The 18,691-nt window shown below is 48.0% G+C and overlaps 5 protein-coding genes across 5 annotated transcripts; 3 read left to right on the plus strand and 2 right to left on the minus strand.

Annotated features, from left to right (window-relative positions):
• Positions 1 to 627: 627 nt before the first annotated feature.
• ATNIH1004_008858 (uncharacterized protein) lies at positions 628 to 874 on the plus strand (the record flags this gene model as incomplete). Its single annotated transcript, XM_033573461.1, has 2 exons — positions 628 to 756; positions 809 to 874. 2 exons carry the CDS (start codon positions 628 to 630, stop codon positions 872 to 874), a joined length of 195 nt encoding a protein of 64 aa, XP_033424013.1.
• A 775-nt stretch (positions 875 to 1,649) lies between these two features.
• On the minus strand, positions 1,650 to 6,236 carry ATNIH1004_008859 (Nonribosomal peptide synthetases (NRPS); the record flags this gene model as incomplete). The annotated part of the gene is made up of 1 exon (XM_033573462.1): positions 1,650 to 6,236. One exon carries the CDS (start codon positions 6,234 to 6,236, stop codon positions 1,650 to 1,652), a length of 4,587 nt encoding a protein of 1,528 aa, XP_033424014.1.
• Positions 6,237 to 8,932: 2,696 nt separating this feature from the next.
• ATNIH1004_008860 (uncharacterized protein) lies at positions 8,933 to 10,747 on the plus strand (the record flags this gene model as incomplete). The annotated part of the gene is made up of 3 exons (XM_033573463.1): positions 8,933 to 9,029; positions 9,138 to 9,746; positions 9,795 to 10,747. 3 exons carry the CDS (start codon positions 8,933 to 8,935, stop codon positions 10,745 to 10,747), a joined length of 1,659 nt encoding a protein of 552 aa, XP_033424015.1.
• Positions 10,748 to 14,350: 3,603 nt separating this feature from the next.
• Positions 14,351 to 16,120, plus strand: ATNIH1004_008861 (uncharacterized protein; the record flags this gene model as incomplete). Its single annotated transcript, XM_033573464.1, has 5 exons — positions 14,351 to 14,540; positions 14,592 to 14,611; positions 14,890 to 15,203; positions 15,258 to 15,617; positions 15,757 to 16,120. 5 exons carry the CDS (start codon positions 14,351 to 14,353, stop codon positions 16,118 to 16,120), a joined length of 1,248 nt encoding a protein of 415 aa, XP_033424016.1.
• Positions 16,121 to 17,020: 900 nt separating this feature from the next.
• Positions 17,021 to 17,509, minus strand: ATNIH1004_008862 (uncharacterized protein; the record flags this gene model as incomplete). The annotated part of the gene is made up of 1 exon (XM_033573465.1): positions 17,021 to 17,509. One exon carries the CDS (start codon positions 17,507 to 17,509, stop codon positions 17,021 to 17,023), a length of 489 nt encoding a protein of 162 aa, XP_033424017.1.
• Between the last annotated feature and the right edge of the window lie 1,182 nt (positions 17,510 to 18,691).

The raw sequence follows: 18,691 nt of genomic DNA on the forward strand, positions 1-18,691 counted from the left end.
AGAGAATGCCACTTCACGTGGCTCGGTTAAAGTGAACATAAATATTTAATTTTGGAATTAGGCTCCCTTCAAGCCTCCTAGAGACGGTTATGACTCAATCACCAACCAAAATTCTATTAGCCTGTTAGGGCCTACTTGCTAAAAGACAAGCTATGCAGACGCTTCACCTTTAAGCATCCTATTAAGAATAGCAGCCAGAATATCTGAAGGTCCTTGGGCATCATGGAAAATTAAGCCTTGTAATTTACAGAGTCTGCAAGCGTGAGAATTTGCCGAGCTGAGCATCCTGTTTTTAGATAGAGTAGATCTATATCATGAGATTGATTGGCCCCCCACTTTAAGGATGTGAGACGACAACCATCTTAGAAAATCCTGCCGTTATTGGTATTTCCATTAATTTTGCCCCTAGTTTCTAGCTATGTTCATCGTATATTGCGCAAGCATCACGGAGCTGAGGCAGTATTTGCTTACGATCGGCAGAAATTTGAAGCACAATCTAGTAAGCACACGTCGCTGGAGTGAAAAATACAACTGAGGGCATTTAAAATCTGTGCTGCATGTACGAGGGGAAGCAGTATGTATAAATAGGCTTGCAAACCGCTCTGGGGCATGTATATTCTCAAAGAGATGAATACCACAACCCTTAGTAGCGCCGTGGCCGATGCGGCGGGGAAGGCCCAGAAAAGCCAAGGGCTATCCGCCGAGTCGTTTTTGATGTCACTGGCAGTGTATGAAAGATGGGAGCCCCGCGGCATTGTATGTGCTTGATACGTCAAACGGGCTCCAACGCTAATTACTTCTCTATTAGTCGACCGAGATGCTTGGAAGACGGGGCGTTAGAATTTCAGCCCAGAGTGCGGACCGTTTGGATTAGGCATTTGTCAAACTTCTTCAAGGTGAAAGGTATCTTGCCCAAAGCTGGGCCCGGACAGCTGCTTGGTTCTGCGGCTCCTCGAAACAAGAATTAGGATCTGAACTATTGACCTAACCCAAGATCCTGATGAAAACAGTGCTGATAGCGGTTTCGTTGAACGACGGTCGACCGTAGAGGTTGTGATCTACAACATTTCCTAGCACTAATTCGCAGCAACGCCTGGGTCGGATAATTTCAAATCTTCGCAGATCAGTTTTCTATGTAGCCTTAGCCATGAAATAACATCGAATAATAAATCAATCATGGTTGTGGTTGTTGAGAAGGGTCGTAATTCTGACGATTTTCGGTAAAATCGTATGCATTGGTGGGAGAGTCCCACGTAATGCTAATATATCTACCCAGTCTGGACACTCAAGTAAAAGGGTTATGAAGCAATCCCCAACACTACAGCCCCGTGTTGGATGCACCCATCAGTGAGCAGTAGAAGGTCCCTTAGGAGTGGAGTCTACAGGCGCAATTAGTCTTTGGGAAGCCGACTGGTCCTCCACAAGAGAAGACGTTTGAACCGCTTGAGCCGAGACTTCGTGCATGGGGGGAAGATTTTTGGGATATTTTTTGGCATGCCATACCAACAAAGCTGCATGTTCAGCTTTTCCTATCTGCAGCATGTGTTGCTTGCCGTGGTTATCAAGACTTGAATATCGAATAGGTCAAATATTCAGGCAGAATATTGTTTGTCTTGCATGAATTGTATTTAAGCTATTTATACTACAGCTCATATTTTTGCCGTGATGGGCAGTTTTTGCGTGTTACTTTCTGTTCCCGCCCACCTCCCTATCTTAATTGACCCTTGTGGGGACTGAGAAAAGACACTGACAACATCATACAGCCTCTTTGCCAGCAAGCTTGCACCCGTCGTATCCATAACAGTGGTTGAAGTCAGGACCTGAACTTCCCATCTGTTACCCATCATCAGTGAACGAAAAATCACTTGGTCGGTCAGATCTTTCCGCGCAGACATTGATGAGCTTGAAACGCTTGCACCATTAAGAGAGAGAGTAGAGTCAATAACATTGCCACTCGTCAAATGATTGATCATGCAGCCGATTCGCGTATTTTTAGGCCAGCTCGTACTACTGCTGATAATATCTGGCCAATTAACAAGTGCGTGCCGGTATACCTGAACAAACTGGTCTTGCAGAGAGTGACAGAGCCCTTGAACTGTCATGTGTGGACTCAGTCGAGCCCGAAGCGGGATGATATTAGTGCACTGGCCCATGGTTTCCCAGATGCCAGTCAATGGGATGTCACGGGTATTTATTATCATGCCAAAGAGGATGTCGTCTTTAGTGACCAGTTCGGCCAGAATAAAACACAGTGCCGCGTTTACCAACGTGGGGAACGTGATATTGGGCAGGCTGGGGGGGTGTTTTCCCGCAAATGATGCTCTGACCTCAGCGGGCTTGTCAGTGAGTGCCAAATTGGAAGGAGGCATAGCTGTCACGAATGAGCCCTGAAGGTATCTTCGCCAGAAGTCAAATGCCGACTGTCCAGACACGTTGTTGCAGTAGTAAACATAGTCCGAGAAATATGGTGCAGGCGCCACCGACGAAACATCTTCGTTGTAAGCCAACGACAGGTCTTTGAATAAGATAGGGAGACAATGCCCATCATACTGCGTGTGGGAAAGTCGCACTATCAGGACGTGTTTCCGGGTGTTTTGGGAAACCAAGGTAAGCTTGACAAGGGGTTTCCCTGAGACAGGTGGTTCGTGGATATCCACGTTGGAGATACTTTCACAGACAGTGTCCAAAGACTCAGCGGACTGGATGTGGAGAAAAGGAACATCCACAGACTTGCGTATTACCTGGTAGAATCGTCCTTGATGCTCAATGAACACTGTGCGCAGGATGCTGTGCCTTTGGACGACCCATTTCCAAGCTGCCTTCAGTCGGCCAATGTCCACTTCCCCATTAATAGTGAAGGAACAGCAGAGAAGACTCCGCTGCGTCAGGCTAACGACTTGCGGCCCTGTGACGGGAAGAACATCCTCCACTGCATCTATGTCCAATGAAGACAGAATATCCGACGCGGCCAAGGAAAAAGGCTGATTAGGCAATTTAGATTGTTGAACTGCGATTTTCCCTTCCAGGAAAGTCGCCAAATGGCCCAGGTCTTGTTGCTCAAACATGTCTGCAGCAGAAAGATTCACTCCCTCATCCCGGGCCAGGGCAGCAACCTGCATTGCAGCAATCGAGTTGCCCCCCAGTGAAAAGAAGTTGTCATTTGCGCTGATTTGACTGGGCTCAAACTTAAGTGCCGATGCCCACAGTTTCTGCAGCTTGTATTCCATGGTCGTCGTGGCCATGCGCTTGATGCCGCGACTAGGCTGTAGCTCTGCTAGCTGCTCAAGAGTCAATTGCTCGCCGATATCGTGAAGTCGTCGACGGTTAGTTTTACCCGTCGCTGTCATGGGGATTTGCGATACGGGGATGTAGTAGCTGGGTACCATATACCGAGGCAGCTGGGTATATAGGCTGTCATTCAGCCCCCGTGTCCGTCGTTCGAGGGCTATGCGCACAGCTTCGACCTGTCCATTGGCTTCCTCCCCCATAGCCAGGAACACGACAAGAGTGGAATCACTACTATTTTTCGGCGTGATCACATCAACAATTACAGAAATGCCAGATCCCCGCTCTCCTAGAAGGCGTTGGACTTGGTGTTCGATCTCCCCGATCTCGACACGCTGTCCGCGAATCTTCACCTGGCCGTCTTTTCGCCCCAGAAACATCAGCGTCCCATTGGGATTATATCGCACCAGGTCGCCCGTCCGATACATCCTGTGAGATTGTCCCGAACAATAATCCGAATGCCCTCGTTGTAGCCATCGGGGTGTCACAAACGACTTCTCTGCAATGGATGCTTCCACACCGATATATCCATCAGTGATAATTGGTCCTTCTACCAGGAGCTCACCTACAGCACCGATGGGAAGTAAGACATCAGGGTCGTTTGGATCCACCACCCAACACACACCGCCCCAGGATGATCCAATTGTGCCAGAAGCCCAGTCAGCCTCGCCGATGAAGGATATCGTCGCAGCGGGAGCTTCGGCAGGCCCGTACCAATTAGCCAACACCCGTACCTTCCCTAGCCATCGAGACGCCACTTCAGCGCGCAGATTCTCGCCAGAGAGAGCCAAGGTCTGCAGACTTGGAACTGAGCTTGGTGACAGACCTTCAGCCACAGATGGGGTGAGAAAGACACAATTGACCTGGGATGTTGCCATGGCCTTCGGAAGGTTACCTACACGCTCCTCCTCATCCGGAATGTACAGGCAGCCACCCCTGACCAGAGTTGAATATGTGTCTAGAATACTGACATCAAAGTCATAAGATGCAAACTGGAACATACGAGTTTGCGGACCGAGAGCAAAAGTGGAGGCGATCACATTTACATTGCTCGACAGGGCTTGGTGGCTCCATACAATGCCCTTTGGGGTTCCAGTACTTCCAGAAGTGAAGAGAATGAATGCTGGGAGCTCAGGTGAGGACTGATGAGGGACCTGCCACTTGGATGATACAGACACATTAGGGTCCAAGGGTGGGATTGTGTGAGTTGTTATGCTATCACAAAGCTTGGTTCTCTCAATCGGAGAGGCCAGAGCAAACTTCGAGCTGACTGTGCTGAGGATAGTCTTGATTCGACCGATAGGTACTGTATAAGACAGCTGCAGAGCAGTACCGCCAGCCTTAAGCACCCCCAGTGTCGCCACGGGCATCTGCAGCGACTTTCGGAAATACAAGGGCACAACCGTGCCATTTTGCACTCCAAGTCCAGTCAGGTAATTTGCCAACTGCGTCGACCAGCGATCCAGGTCTCCATAGGTCAATATGCCGTCCCAGGCACTGACGGCTATAGCTTCTGCTTGCTGCAAGGCGCGTGTTGTAATGAGTCGGTCAACACACTTGTCGACGGGTGTAGGCACTGCAGCATTCCATTTCCACAGCTGGTCAAAGTCTTTAGAAGGCAAGCAGTTGATTCTCGCGATTAAATCATCTGGGTTACTTTCCATAATCTGGTTCAAAGTGAAGCCAAGATGGTCCAACATACGATTAACCTCGGGCACGTCGAAGTATTGAGTGCTAAAATTGGCATGAAGACGGACTCTGTCAGGCCCCAGAAAGCACTGTACAGCGAATTGGTACGCTACTGGAGCAAGATCCACTGGCGACGTATGGCATATTCCAATTCTCTCGTCTGGATACCAGGAATTCCCCCAGGCCTGCACAACCAGCAGGTTATGAAATCCGCACGCTTGATGAGCATCCTCACTGACTTGGGCAATATTCTGCATGCCCATCTGCTCGTACGGAACTCTCTGTACGGCCTGCTCATGTGCTTGAGCCAGATATTGCGCCACCGATTCCTCATTGCGGATCTGAAAGCGTATAGGGACCGTGGCAATAGTAGGCCCGGTGATGTGCTGGATCTCTCGGAAATGGGACCTCCGCCCCGAGATCACAGTCCCAAAAACGATGTCCTTGAACTGGTTAAATCGATGGAGGGTCAGGGCCCATGCAGCAGAGACTAAAGTTGATCTCCCGACCTTCCACTTGCGATTCCACACCACGGAATGTTCCCACTCAGTCGTGGCACGTTGATCCAATGTCTGCGCAGCGCCAAGGGGAGATGGGAATACCATCGGCTCACCTCCCTCTAACAAATCCCTCCAATATTTTCTTCCCTGGACCCAATCCTGTTCCCGGATATGTTTGACGAATGTGTTAAACTTGAGCTGCTGATGCACGGGGCGACCATGATAGAGATCGCTGAGCATGGCAGATATCAGCCATCGTGACCCTCCATCGTTCACAGAATGATGGAGAGTCCATATAAACCAATGCCGATTCCTACTCGTGTCACTGACGATCGTATAGCGCGTTAACGGCTGACCCAACTCGACGGGGAGTTCTCCAGCGCCCATCTCCTCTACCCTACCCTCCTTTCGTATCCAGTGGATCTCTTCCCGCAGTGGCATCTGCAGCAAACCGAGTGTTTTGTGATGCACAAATCGGGTCCGTAGAATTGGTGTTGCTTGGACTAGTTGCTTCCAGGCCGAACAAAAATCATCCAATCGAATATTGTCTGCCAGCTCGATCATAATGTTATGAACGTAGCTACCTTTATGCCGAGCACTCAGGGCCAAAAATCCCTCTTGCATGGGGGTGCATGGATAGATGTCCTCGATACTTTTTGGATCGATGTTGTATCTCGTGGCCAGTTCATCAATCAGTGTGGGTATATTTACTTCTTGGCCAAGAAGGGAAAATGGCTTTACGACTCTGGTGATACTGCTCATTGTGAAGGTTGTTATTTTTCACGAACTGGATTGGGCTGGGAAAGGAAAAAGCAAATAATTGCGAAAGGCAGAAAACACTATATAATTTACACCTCAAGGCGGGGTTCTTGTACGTTTATATATCAACGAGAGAAACACTGCACACGTACCCATACCACTTTCAGCGTTGTGGATAGGCCGCACCCCAACACAACTTCGCAGCCCAACGCAACTTTCGAATTTATTTAGCTATCCTATGGATTTTCTCCTGTACTATCTACAAAAAAATAGCATTGTTAATAAGCTGTAGACCTGTAGGATCCTACTCACCCGGTATAAGATTTGCGAAGGGATCTTGTTGTGCGTGAGCTAGCTGCAAAGCTGCGATCTGGTCACGTCGAAAGTGCTGCTCGAGTCGGCGCCTAAGCTAAGCATTAATTTCGCCTTAAAGAAGCTTCCTGGTTTTCTCAACACTATTTTGAGCGCTTCGAGGCGTAAGAACTGGAGATACTGTAAGACTAGAGCTTAATAGAGTTGTACTACGCTCGCTATCAGGCCACCTAAGGTCTTGAAAGTGGCTGGACGACTTTTAATGAGTCCCACGGATAAATGCCTCTATTTGCAAAGGAATGTCTGATTGTACGAGATTTAAACATTTTATCTCGGGCCTCTGCAATATCTCCAAAAAACCACGTTAATTGTTAACTAATCCCCCCCACTGAACAACCTGGTTATTTTTATTTTGAAAATATGTTTTAAACTCGAGAAATAGCATGCTGTTAAGTGGCTAAGTAAGATAAGTAGTATGTGGGACAAAAGTAAAGGGTATAATATTTTTTGCTCGCAAAATTGTAGAAATTTATATGTAAGATGTGATCCATCGCTGTTAAGAAGTAGAAGTCACTCCTCGTTTTTAATAATATTTTTCTTCGTGTGAAGATCAAAAAACCGAAGCCAAGGGCAATCTTATTAGTATAGCCCTTGGCGTGAGCGCGAATCGATAATTATCAGGAATAGTTAGCTGTTCATAGTACCACCTCTCTAGGTGGTGCTCCCTTTTAATAATAAAATATATGGGAAGTACTTCGCCGGCCGCCAAGATATACTTAATAGTAGTAATTGTTTGCCCTGCGTCACCTGTAGCTATCTTTGATGCTTTTTTACAAGATACCGAGCTAGTAACGACGAGTTTCTCAGCTTTTCCTTGACCGATTTGAAGGCCAGTTTCGTCAAAATTATAGATATTTTTTGGTGGTAGTCTCTCAATAAATGGCTGAAGTTTTCAAACCAGATTGAGAGAATTCCAATATCCTTGGCCTCTATTCGCTTACACTTAATTAGCTTTTGCTTAACAAGTGTTAAATCAGGAGGGAGGTGTTGTATAAAGCGATAAGCCCATGTTTTATTAACTGGTGGTGGCGGGAGTTGATTTGGCTTGTGTTCGGGCGATTATCGCATTCGCACGTTGAGTAATTGTGCTTGCAGTGGGAGAAAGATTAACTGAATTAAGCTGCCAAATCCACTGAAGTCATCTTCTTGCGATTGATTTAATCGCTTAGTAGTGATCGTACGAGCTGATCGAGAGTCGCGGCCGTTGAAACCTGCCCGAAGCCGCGTGACTGGCACTTGAAACGCACGCGCAGTAGTTGCGATGTTGGTTTTTTTTTTAAGCATCTGAGTGCTTCGCAGGCCTTAATAATACACTTTTCCACTTCGATATATTGCCGCTGGTGGTAATGAAAAACAGCTGAACAACTTAAAAGTTGCGTTGGTCCGCGAAGTTTCGTTGCGGTGTGTGTAGGTGTGCTACAGATATATTCACTAATCGATTATGCCTATGATGTCCACTAGGCAATTGGATGCCAGAGTTAGGCAGCCTTGCAGGAACAGATAGCCGATTACCCCTCCTTCATCCCACCTTGACAACTTCCCCCGTACATTCTCGAATAGAAATAAAACAATCTTCACATTTGGATAGGTGGATTTCCGACAAGTCTAGGTTTGATTTTCGTCCGTTTCTTATTTTAACAACAGTGGTTTGCCTTAGGACATGAAAAACCAATATAAATATTTCGCAGTTTTCTCTTATACGCTCTGCGATCAGCCGATCTGAAAGTTTTCACGACAATGCCTCTCTTCTCACATCCATAATCCACAGGGTTCTAGGGCAATTTGAGCAGGCTCATGATTGGACAAAATTTGTCTTGTGGTATGTCGGTTCTCTTGATATCACAATACTGTTAGAAACAAGACAGTTTTGCTCCTCAAATTCCCTCTTATCTCTACTGCTGGCATGAAACTGTTTGCACATGAAGCCTACGATAACAAGACCCTTACCAGAATTCTAAGCCAACCTGTTGGTTGGCTAGCCACTGTCCAGCTTTTCGCGAGGCCTTTAGATATTTCTTTTTCCGCAAAGATACCTTTATACCTTTGGAGGCCGCTTGAATGGCCGGTCGGATTCGGATCTCCATCCAGATCTTCAGGCTCCCAGTCATCCGACTGGTTAGAACACTTCAAACCAGCCATCCATCCTTGCTCTTTGGGCAGTACCGCAGCCAATCTTCTTGACAACTCATCTGCAGCCGGACTTTTTAGGAATGTCTCCGGGGCGGGGAACGTGCTTGGTAAATCACCTAAGGGGCTAAGTCGAGCTGATGTCCATATAATTATCTGAGGGCTCGATAGGTTCTCAGCCGTTACTCACATCCTGTATTATGGCGTCTCAGGGAAATTTCAGCGGCGACAACAACTATGGGGTGCAGCTGGGGGTCAACCGTGGATCATTCACCACAAACCACTACCACGTGCCCGGTAAGTCTCATTAACACACAATACTAGTCGTCGTTTTATCAACCGCTACTATTCCATAGCCCCTATTCCCACATCTATGAGATACATTATGCTGACTGTTACCGATAGTTGTCAAGCAGAAAGAAGACTTTAGCTTTCATAAACCCTTTGGAGTTTGCCTCGGCCAGGCGCCTCGTATTGATCCAGAACTCTTCATCGGGCGAAATTCTGAACTAAATGAGATGAAAGAAGTGTTGAAACCAGGTGACAGTTCCCGAGGTCAACGACGGCTAGTCCTTGGTGGTGTCGGTGGTATCGGCAAGACACAGCTTGCCATTATTTACGCGGAACGCCATCATAATATGTACGATTCGATCTTCTGGCTAAATGCATCATCGGAGGCCACACTTAATAACAGTTTTCGATCGATAGCTGAGCTGGTATTTGATGTACAAGGTCCCGATGTTCTGGAGGGTAGGCAAGCTTTGATTCATGTCCACCAATGGTTATCTGACACAAAGAACACACGGTGGTTATTAATCTTCGATAACTTTGACAACCCCAACCTGTTTAAAATTGAAAATTATTATCCTCCTGGCTCCCATGGGGCTCTTGTGATCACCACACGACGGCCAGATCTCGTCGCCGGGATTGATATCCGGATTCAGCCTCTCCAGAACGTTGAAGAGAGCCTTGCGATCCTACAAACCCGGTCCAAACAAGAAAATGCTAAATATGGTATGAGGTTAACAACGATAATAACAGCTATTCACTAATAATCGTTAGACCCTTACGCCAAGAAGCTGGCGACGCGACTGGATGGCCTTCCGCTAGCTTTAGCCACCGCTGGGGCATATGTTCAGCGACGTTCTTTCACTTTTAAAGGTTATCTTCAAGAGTACGAGAAACAATGGAAAATTGACTCACGCCGGCTGCCCCAGCTCCCGGAGTATCAAGATCGCACGCTATACACAACCTGGGATCTCTCCTACGCTGATCTCGAAAAGAATGATCCGGACGCCGCCAGGTTACTAAAATTACTGGCCTATTTCAGTAACCAGAGCCTTTGGTATGAGCTTCTACGAGCTGGACTTACTAGAGACTCTCCAAAATGGCTGCATGAAGTGATGGCAGACGATATTAGCTTCAAGGGAATAATGGGAAAACTGACAGATTACTGCTTTTTAGAAACTCAGTTGGTACAGCAATCATGGAGTATGCATGCCTGCGTGCATGACTGGACACTAGCAATACTTAATAATAATCTCGATTCACAGCACTATTGGTATGCCTTTGAGTGTGTGGCTGAATCTACTATTTGTAATAGCAGGGATTCTTTTGAACACCTCTCTTACTCTCGCTTAGCTGCTCATGCGACATGGCTTGTGCAGCAATCCTTCCAGCAAGATAACCTCCTATATAACATTGCGCCTAATCAACTCGATAAAGCTCTTAGCATTGCAGACCTACTTCGAAAACAGGTCCGACTTATAGCCGCAGAGCAGATGTACCAGCTAGCTCTAGCAGGCAAAGAGAAGGCGCTGGGGCCCGACCACACATCCACCCTGAGCACAGTCACAACCTGGATTCTCTACAAAGACCAGGGCAAGCTGAAGGAGGCAGAGCGGATGTACGAACGGGCTCTGGCAGGCTATGAGAAGGCGCTAGGACCCGACCACCGCAAAACCCAGCAAGTTGCAAAGAGATTAACTGCGTTAAATATTGCAGATAGGACGTAGTTTCCAAGCTTCTCCTGGGAATAGCTATCTCATATCCCAGCATTTGAGGCAGAGGGCTTCGGTAGCTACTGTACAGAAATATCCTGCCAATCCATCTCTTATATTTTCTAATCTCTCTTCAGTAGGAAGGCCTGGGATGACTGGTAAATTTTAATGATCTCATCTTGCCACTGAGGTTCTTCGAGAAACTTCCAGATAATCGCATGCATCACTTCGAAAGTGGCAGAATATGACGTTGTCAAGTCTCCTGTGGCACTTTCTCGACCATGGTGCCTCTATCCCCGCTGGTCAGGAAAGCGATGCCAGCACCGCCGTAAGTGAGATATTTTCGGACAAGGGATATGATAATGATTCTAACAACAACCTGGAACTTAACATTGAGGGCTCGGACTCTGATTGACAACGCTCCAGGGGATAATTTCTTCCACAAGGAGGGTCAACTATCTCCTAAACACAACTTGGCCAGAGCAGAGAGTCTGGATTTTTCTCGGCCTCGACAGAATCGGTATAGTGACAGCACGCAGGGCTAGTGTATTATCAGCGAGAGATATACGACACCTTGGGTTGCATCCGGATCGAAATATTGTTATTGTTGCGAAGAAAAGGGATTTTGGTAGGAGGTCTGGGAAAGAAAAGGTGCGGGAAAGGAGAGTGCAGTCCATCTGGGAAGGAGCAAGAGATCATTTTATCTCCCCGTCATTGTGCCTGAGATGACCAAAGCCCCTTATCCTTCAGTTTAGTACTCCCACCTGATACCAATAGTAGGCTCACGAAGGAAAGACAATTAGATGTGACTCTGCTTCCGCCACTGGCAGAGTCGTCATCATCGCTATGTTGAATGCCAGGCTTCTAAATTTGCACACATGCAGGTGGCTGCGACAGTATAGGAAATGCACGCATGGCGTAGAGAAGCACTTAGCTTCTATTTCTCCCAAAGGTCGTCGCACGCCAGATACCCCATGTCCAAGGCAGAATATCTGTGCTGGAGTGGACTTCAGCTCTATAGACTATTGAAACGTTTGGCTCTCGGTGCTTCCGGTGCAGTGCATCATTATAGGTTGGCGTATATCCTACACCCTTTGGTCCACCCTGATTCTCGTGAATCAAAATTACTCTCAAGGTATTATGTTTTTGGTTATTAAGCTCGACTTCGCCATACCATAGATTCCAGCACAGTCACAGACTGGCAATTACTGCTATCCCAAATATCAATGCGATTATCACTACCACTCCCGATTATATCGCTAAAATATTGTACTGCTTATTGTAGCAAAATTAACCAAGAGTGAGGGTTTGCAAATTTAGTATGTACTGTAGATCTGTTTACTCCATGTGATATATTAACTCTCTGAGTTGGCAGGAATAAGCCGTGCCTATGCGGCCCTAGTTCCTAACTACTGAGATCCTTACATTGGACCTTGAAAGTTAGCCTAAGGCAAGAGGTCATGCGGAATTGCGGGTTAGCGGAATAGCTGAAGATTAAGACTAAGAGTAAAATAATATTAAAATACTGCTCGGGCCAAAAGATACCGTGACTCAAGTTACAACTCTTGCACGTGTAAGTTCGGCCACCTACATCCTGATCACCCGGAGATTGCGAACACCGCGTTGCATCCCACTTTTTCAAAACAACCACCTACCACACCACCAAACACGCCTTAATACGGACGATCGCGAGAGAACTATTCAAGCAGCTATCGAAGATTTCAGATCGAAAGAATCTCATCTCTACGGGCCGCTTCAAGGCTATATAACCTACCCCACTCCACTCTGCATGGCCGGATGAGGGGTGTAGTTCACAAGACTATTGCTCATCAAGCTTCGCAGTATTTAACTCCAATTCAAGAGAGCTTTCTTCTGATTGGATTATAAGTCAGGATAAACAAGGATTTCCTCCTAGCATCACCTGTACGCGTGAAATCGCCCTTCGAATCCTCCGCATTAATGGCGACACTGCACCGTTGGGAAAAGACTGGTTCTCTAGCGTTAAAAGACAGAATCCACGCGTTCAAAGCTGTATAGGCGGAAGGATACCATCAAGCCGCGTACAGGGAACCAGACCAGAACCAATCCGTCCTTTTTATATGCTTTTCCAAGAGATAACCACCAAATATTGCATACAGCCGGAATCCATATGGAATATGGATAAGCATGGAATTGGTTTTGGGATTGGTACAAATTCTACAATAATTGCAGAGAGTGGAAAAAAGTATACACTTATTCAAGGGCCGGAAAATAAAGAGTGGGTGTCAATTATTAAGACCATTAATCCACTTGGCCGGTATCTTCGGCCGTTGGTTATTTTTAAAGATTAATCTCTTCAAACAACCTGGTTTCAACCAAACTCGGTACCAGACTGGCTATATGTGACCTTAGAGAATGTAGGCTGACCGTTGGGAAGGGATTTTCCCATGGGAAATCGGTGGGATTCCCTTCCCGTAAAATCTGGACAACTTTTTTGAAATACCTATTGGGGAAAGGGAATATCCCATCTGGAAATCGGAATCCCTTCCCGAAAGTCTTGGCACGGGGTGGGAATCAAAATGCAATTCCCATGGGACTATGAGACGGACTGAAACTCGTCTGGGTCCTGAATCCCGATCTCTGCACGGTACGTATCCTGGCCTGCTCCGCGTGAAGCGACCTCGACACGATCACTATACTTCAGGGGAAAGAGGGTGGAAGAACACTATAACAGCTACGCGCGCGTAGCTAAGGGCTGTGTTTGATAGTATCTATATTGCCTTCAATACTATCTGATGAACGCACTCTCTATCAATGAATAGGGGCAGGTACTCAGTGGAAAATACCTCGCAGGGTGCTGAGGCGCTAGGCGCTCGGGTCTATATCACGGTGAAAATGTGTTGGATATAATGAGATTCGTCTTGCGAGGCCTGAGTTGATTGTATTCAGAAGGAAGTTCTGCCCACCCCCTAGCGTCTACGGGGGTATTTTAGTATATATATTTCACACGATGTGCCAATCAGAACTAGTTTATTCTAGCAAAAGGAAGGCGGCCCCCGAATGGCAATGCGGGGCATCAGACGCAATTGATCCCAGGTCTCCATCCACAAATAGTTAATTGGTACCGCCTAATCTCTCGAGCAATATCATGGCAACTTCTCGTGTGCGCTCAGTCCCCGGTAGCAGTTGTACAAAACCCTTGAGGCGATGGCCACTATGACCAGATGGAGGCGCAGTCCACCGATGTACTTTTCGCCGACATCCTTTACAATCTGGGGAGATTTCTCCATGATTGAATGATGTCAACAGAGAAAATTACCGTATAGTTTGAATTGAGGTCTAGACAGAAGGTTCGACAAATGATAAACCAAAGATAAAGAGGAAAACAAGTGGGATGACAAGACAGAATTCATAGACGGTTGAGTCTGATAATCCTCAAGAAGCAATGGATTAACCCTCCGACTCTAACTATTGGACCGTCCTGGTATTTTCGCCCCTATTTAAGATGTCACTGACAATGTACAGTACGTATATTAATTTAATTCTCTACAAAAGCTCTCCCATCTCCTGCTCTATATAATATCATGATCGTTCTCACTCCTATCCCAGAGACTCAGAACATCCATCCACTTCCACGCCATGGAACAATTGTTGCAACTCCCCGCGGCTGCTACTCCACCTGGAGTGAGGTCCAACTTCGTCGATCCGCCCAAACTGGAGGCGACCGGACGCGCCGTCATTCTGACTTTTTGGATCCTCTGTTCGGTTGTGCTCCTCGTGCGGATGTACACCAAGATCCGGATCATTCGCCAGGTGGATCTGTCAGACTGTAAGTGGCTCTCTTGTCCCAAGGCCGGACTGATGTCGCTAATGCCCTCAGATTCCATCCTCGTCGCCTGGGTATGCCAAATCGAATATCCCCCTCCGTCTCCCCGACTGACCTTGCAGGCTATTTTCATGGGGTATTTCGTCCCTTCCTGGTTGTTGCTGCAAGTGGCGCCTGGAGTGGATCAGTGGAACCTGCGAATGAAGGACTTTTCGTCCATGCTGCTTGTATCTCTCTCTCTCCCCTCGCTCTTTGGTGAAGACCTTTGCTTATTTTTGGGTAGTACTTTCACGTCGGTTCCGTTATGTATGGCTGGAATATCTTCTTCATTAAACTGGCCATTTTGCTGCAGTTTGTCGAGGTGTTCGCGCCGGTGCGCAGCGGCCGGTTCTACTGGACATGCCATTTCCTGATCGCGGTTAACTTTATTTTCTACTTAATTGGCTTCTTTCTTGAGCTGTTCCCCTGCCGACCGCGCGAGAAGTTCTGGAAGCCCTGGTTATCGGGCAGCTGTCTGAATATAATACTGCAGGACGTCGTCGCCGGCTCCATTAACTCGGCCTCGGACATTGTCATTCTCGTGCTGCCACAGTTGCGTATATGGTCGCTCCACATGCCGCTGGGCCGGAAGATCGCCGTGTCGGCTATTTTTCTAGTGGGAGCAATGTACCTCTTTGCTTCATTTTCTTTTTCTTTGTATTATTCTTCTAACTAAGTCAGGGCATGTGCCGCCTCCATCGTCCGTCTTGCCTACACCGTCGTTCTGTACCATACCGACAACGTCTCCTACTACAGCTTCCTAGCAGGTCTGTGGACCATCCCCGAGCTGTCCATGGGCATCATGGTTGCCTGTTTGCCGGTCATGCCCAGGTTCTTCAAGAGTTTCGATCCGGAGCAGCGTCTGACGTGTCTGGGCAGCTCTCTGCAGGACTCGCTCTCCGGGGGCACCCGGCATCGCTCGCAGCACTCCAAAACTGCCTCGAAAACGAGCTATCCGAATGGCGGTCCGGGTAAGGGTGAGTCGGATCGGTATCCGCTTGTCTCCGTGTCGAGTCGCGGCTCGAACCCGTCGGGAGCCATGTCGGATATACACGTTTGATGTAGTTTTCATCAGTTACGGACCTACTATGTGAATTATATCTATGCCATCATATTATATAGTTGGAGTTACCATAGCATCGTTTTATCTTCCTCTCTATACCGTCCTCTTATTCTGTAGCCCTGACCAACGTCCGCTTGATCGCTTGAACTGCCCGCACCACCGCGTCCAGATCGTGCGGCCCGGGGATCTCATGTCCCACATGGACGTAGACCTCTCACAGACGGCGACAACACAGCGCGCTCAGCTGCGGTCTATAGCCATAGCGCTGATTGTTTCGCCCCCAGATATGAACTGTCGGCACGTCGATGACCTTGCCATCCGTGGCCGCCTCCATGATACGTCGATCACCCCGGATCAGAGCGCGGGGGAGGAAGAGCAAGGGGATGGTGATGATCCAAGAGATGGATTGGTCCATGATTTCTGTGGACTTACCAGGGGCCCATGGCTGTTGATATTGACCCGTACACCCACTCGTACCTAAGCTGAGGACCCAGCCAATGTCGTGGTCGCTTGTATGGGATGTAGAATAGATCTTACCTAATTGTCTGAGTTTCCAAGACCTGTCGACGTGTGCTAGTTGGTCTCGAGAGGAGGGGGCTGCAACACTCGAGCCACCTGCGCATTATCCCCCATCCCATGTAAGCACAGAAACCGCATGATGGCTGTGACCTGTGACCCCGTTTAGAGCTGACTCTGGTTGTTATGTCGGGATGGGGAGGGGCATCTTTATAGGCTTGATCAATACTGACGTGTGATTCGCAGGGGTTGCTTGCAGGATGACTGCAGAAATATTCCTGCTGTCTTCTTGGCCAGAGAGGGGATGCCACTGTCGGTTTACTTCCTCTTTCGGAGAGTGTCCAGGATATCTACCTGCATATAATATGAAAAACATGTTTGCTGGGGGCAAAAATGAGATCATGGAGGGCCAAGTGCCGTCACGATTGTTTCTTTGTATGTTGGTGACAGCTTCCACCAGCGTATTGCTTGCAACGTGTCATATCGCACTATGCTGACTTCATGGGGATTTCCTGGACAGTGAGGAGAGTGGTGCTTTAAAGCGCACGGTCGGGATCTCGAGGAAGACCTAGTCGAGAGACTATATACCGTACTCTCTACTCTTTACGATGATTGTCGATTACAAACCCATGCCATTGTTGGTGATATGAAAATGTATGTACCCGAGCCCCGAGAGTCTAGCGCCTGGCCACTTGTCAGATATAGTGGGAGGTCTGAATTGATTGTATTCAGAAGGATATTCTACCCAACCCTTCTTTAAGGGGTATTGTGTATATGTATATTTCATATGATGTCCCAATCAGGACTAGCTCATTCTGACAGCACTCTGCGGGGTTCCCTGAGGAATAACACAGTCCTTAGTAGGCTACGTGCGCGTAGCTGTTATAGTGTTCTTCCACCCCCTTTCCCCTGAATCATAGTGATCGTGTCGAGATCGCCTCAGTTGGCCTTCCGTGCAAGCTGCCTGGAGATGCAGACTCTGCCGAATCATACTGGCGCATGATCCCGAAACGACGCTGTACCATGACGGCGTGCCCCAGAGGATCGATTGAGCCTGGAGGCGTTCGCGCCTCGAGATTCCAAGTTGTATCTTGCCCAGAGCTCGGCGGATCGTATGAAGTAGAGGTCTGACGCAAAGACCTTCGTCGTCGGCGCACATTTTAACGGTGGTAAAAGAAATTTCGGTGGGCGGAGGTACAGCGGCAAGCCTTAGTCGTTTGGAAGGCTGTCTTTCGGATTTCTTTGTTCCATTCGACGGCCCCTTGCGGGATCTAGGCTGGTCGCTGGTGTCAATGTGACTGTGGTGCCGTTGGTCTTCAGGACACATCGCGTCGGTTTCACGACTGTTGTTCATGAGGTGCAAATCGTATCCACAGTAATAAGAGCGGTTGGCTGTATAAGGCGACCTATCCTGGCTGATTGATTCAACGGGAACCAAGTGATGATGATTTGGTTTGTTTTGTAGAATAAGGGGAGATTCAGGATACGGACAATCTGGCTCTTGATAAATGGTCCCAGTGCTATCTCTCTCTCATATGGACACCTTGGTGGATCTGGAAAGCTTTTAACAGGTCCTCATCACTGAGATGATTGGATCGATAGGAATGGCCCTTGGTCTGTCTAGAATTGGCGGTAGCTCTTCCAGGCTTCGCACACTATCTGAAAGAGAAGGACTCTCTACAGTAACCTGGATAGACGGCGGTAATCCAATGGAACCATCCACGATATTTCCAAAGTCAACCAGAGAATCTGCACCTCGAATTGACGAGCTGCTTAGTGTTTGTGCTCGCGAAGCGGCTGCAATATAGGTGGGGTTATCCTCAAGCAAATTTCCGGACACTGACGCTGGTTCTTCATTATGTCGTTGGTAGAAGCTCAGTGAAGTGCCTGGTCGGGCACTGCTGTGCACACACGCCTCAGCTGGTGGCCGTGCAGGAAAAGGGTACTGCTGTATGTCTCGTTCCAATTCCACAGCATATTCAGAGAGGGGCCGGCATGAAGTGCCTTGGAAAGAGAGGACCTTTGACGGTGGAGACAGGGGTTGGTATCGGGGAGGATTTAAGGAGCTGTGCGGCGGGGATGATTTGGTATACGAGGGGTTCCATGGTGTGAAGGCGTTATGTGAAAGTAGCGGAACTCATTTTTCTAGGGACGGCAAGTGGTAGGTAGGAACTGAGGAGGGAATAGAGATATTCTGTGTGCTGTGGATGTGGAATGGATGTTGACGATCCAGGTTATGGCAGTCGTCCCAGCCAGGGTGAGCATATTAGTCTGTCACCTTACAGAAGCCTAGCGGGACGGGACAGGGCACGGTCAGGGGGTTGTGGCTGGCGGCGCCGGTTCCGAACTTGGTGACTGGGACTGTAGAGAAACGCTGGGTTTGTAGCCCTGGAATAGAAGGCATGTTCATGTGGTCAGGGTAGCAGTTGAGGAAGGTTGTGGAAAAGAGATGAAGATAAGACCTAATGTGTCGGGGCTGGAGCCAGCGGGCTTCCTTCGAAAGCATAATTTCGACAGCCTAATCAAAAGCGGGGTA

Source organism: Aspergillus tanneri (genome assembly GCF_003426965.1).
Source record: "Aspergillus tanneri strain NIH1004 chromosome Unknown AapTan_6_pilon_pilon_pilon, whole genome shotgun sequence".
Lineage (NCBI taxonomy): Eukaryota > Fungi > Ascomycota > Eurotiomycetes > Eurotiales > Aspergillaceae > Aspergillus > Aspergillus tanneri.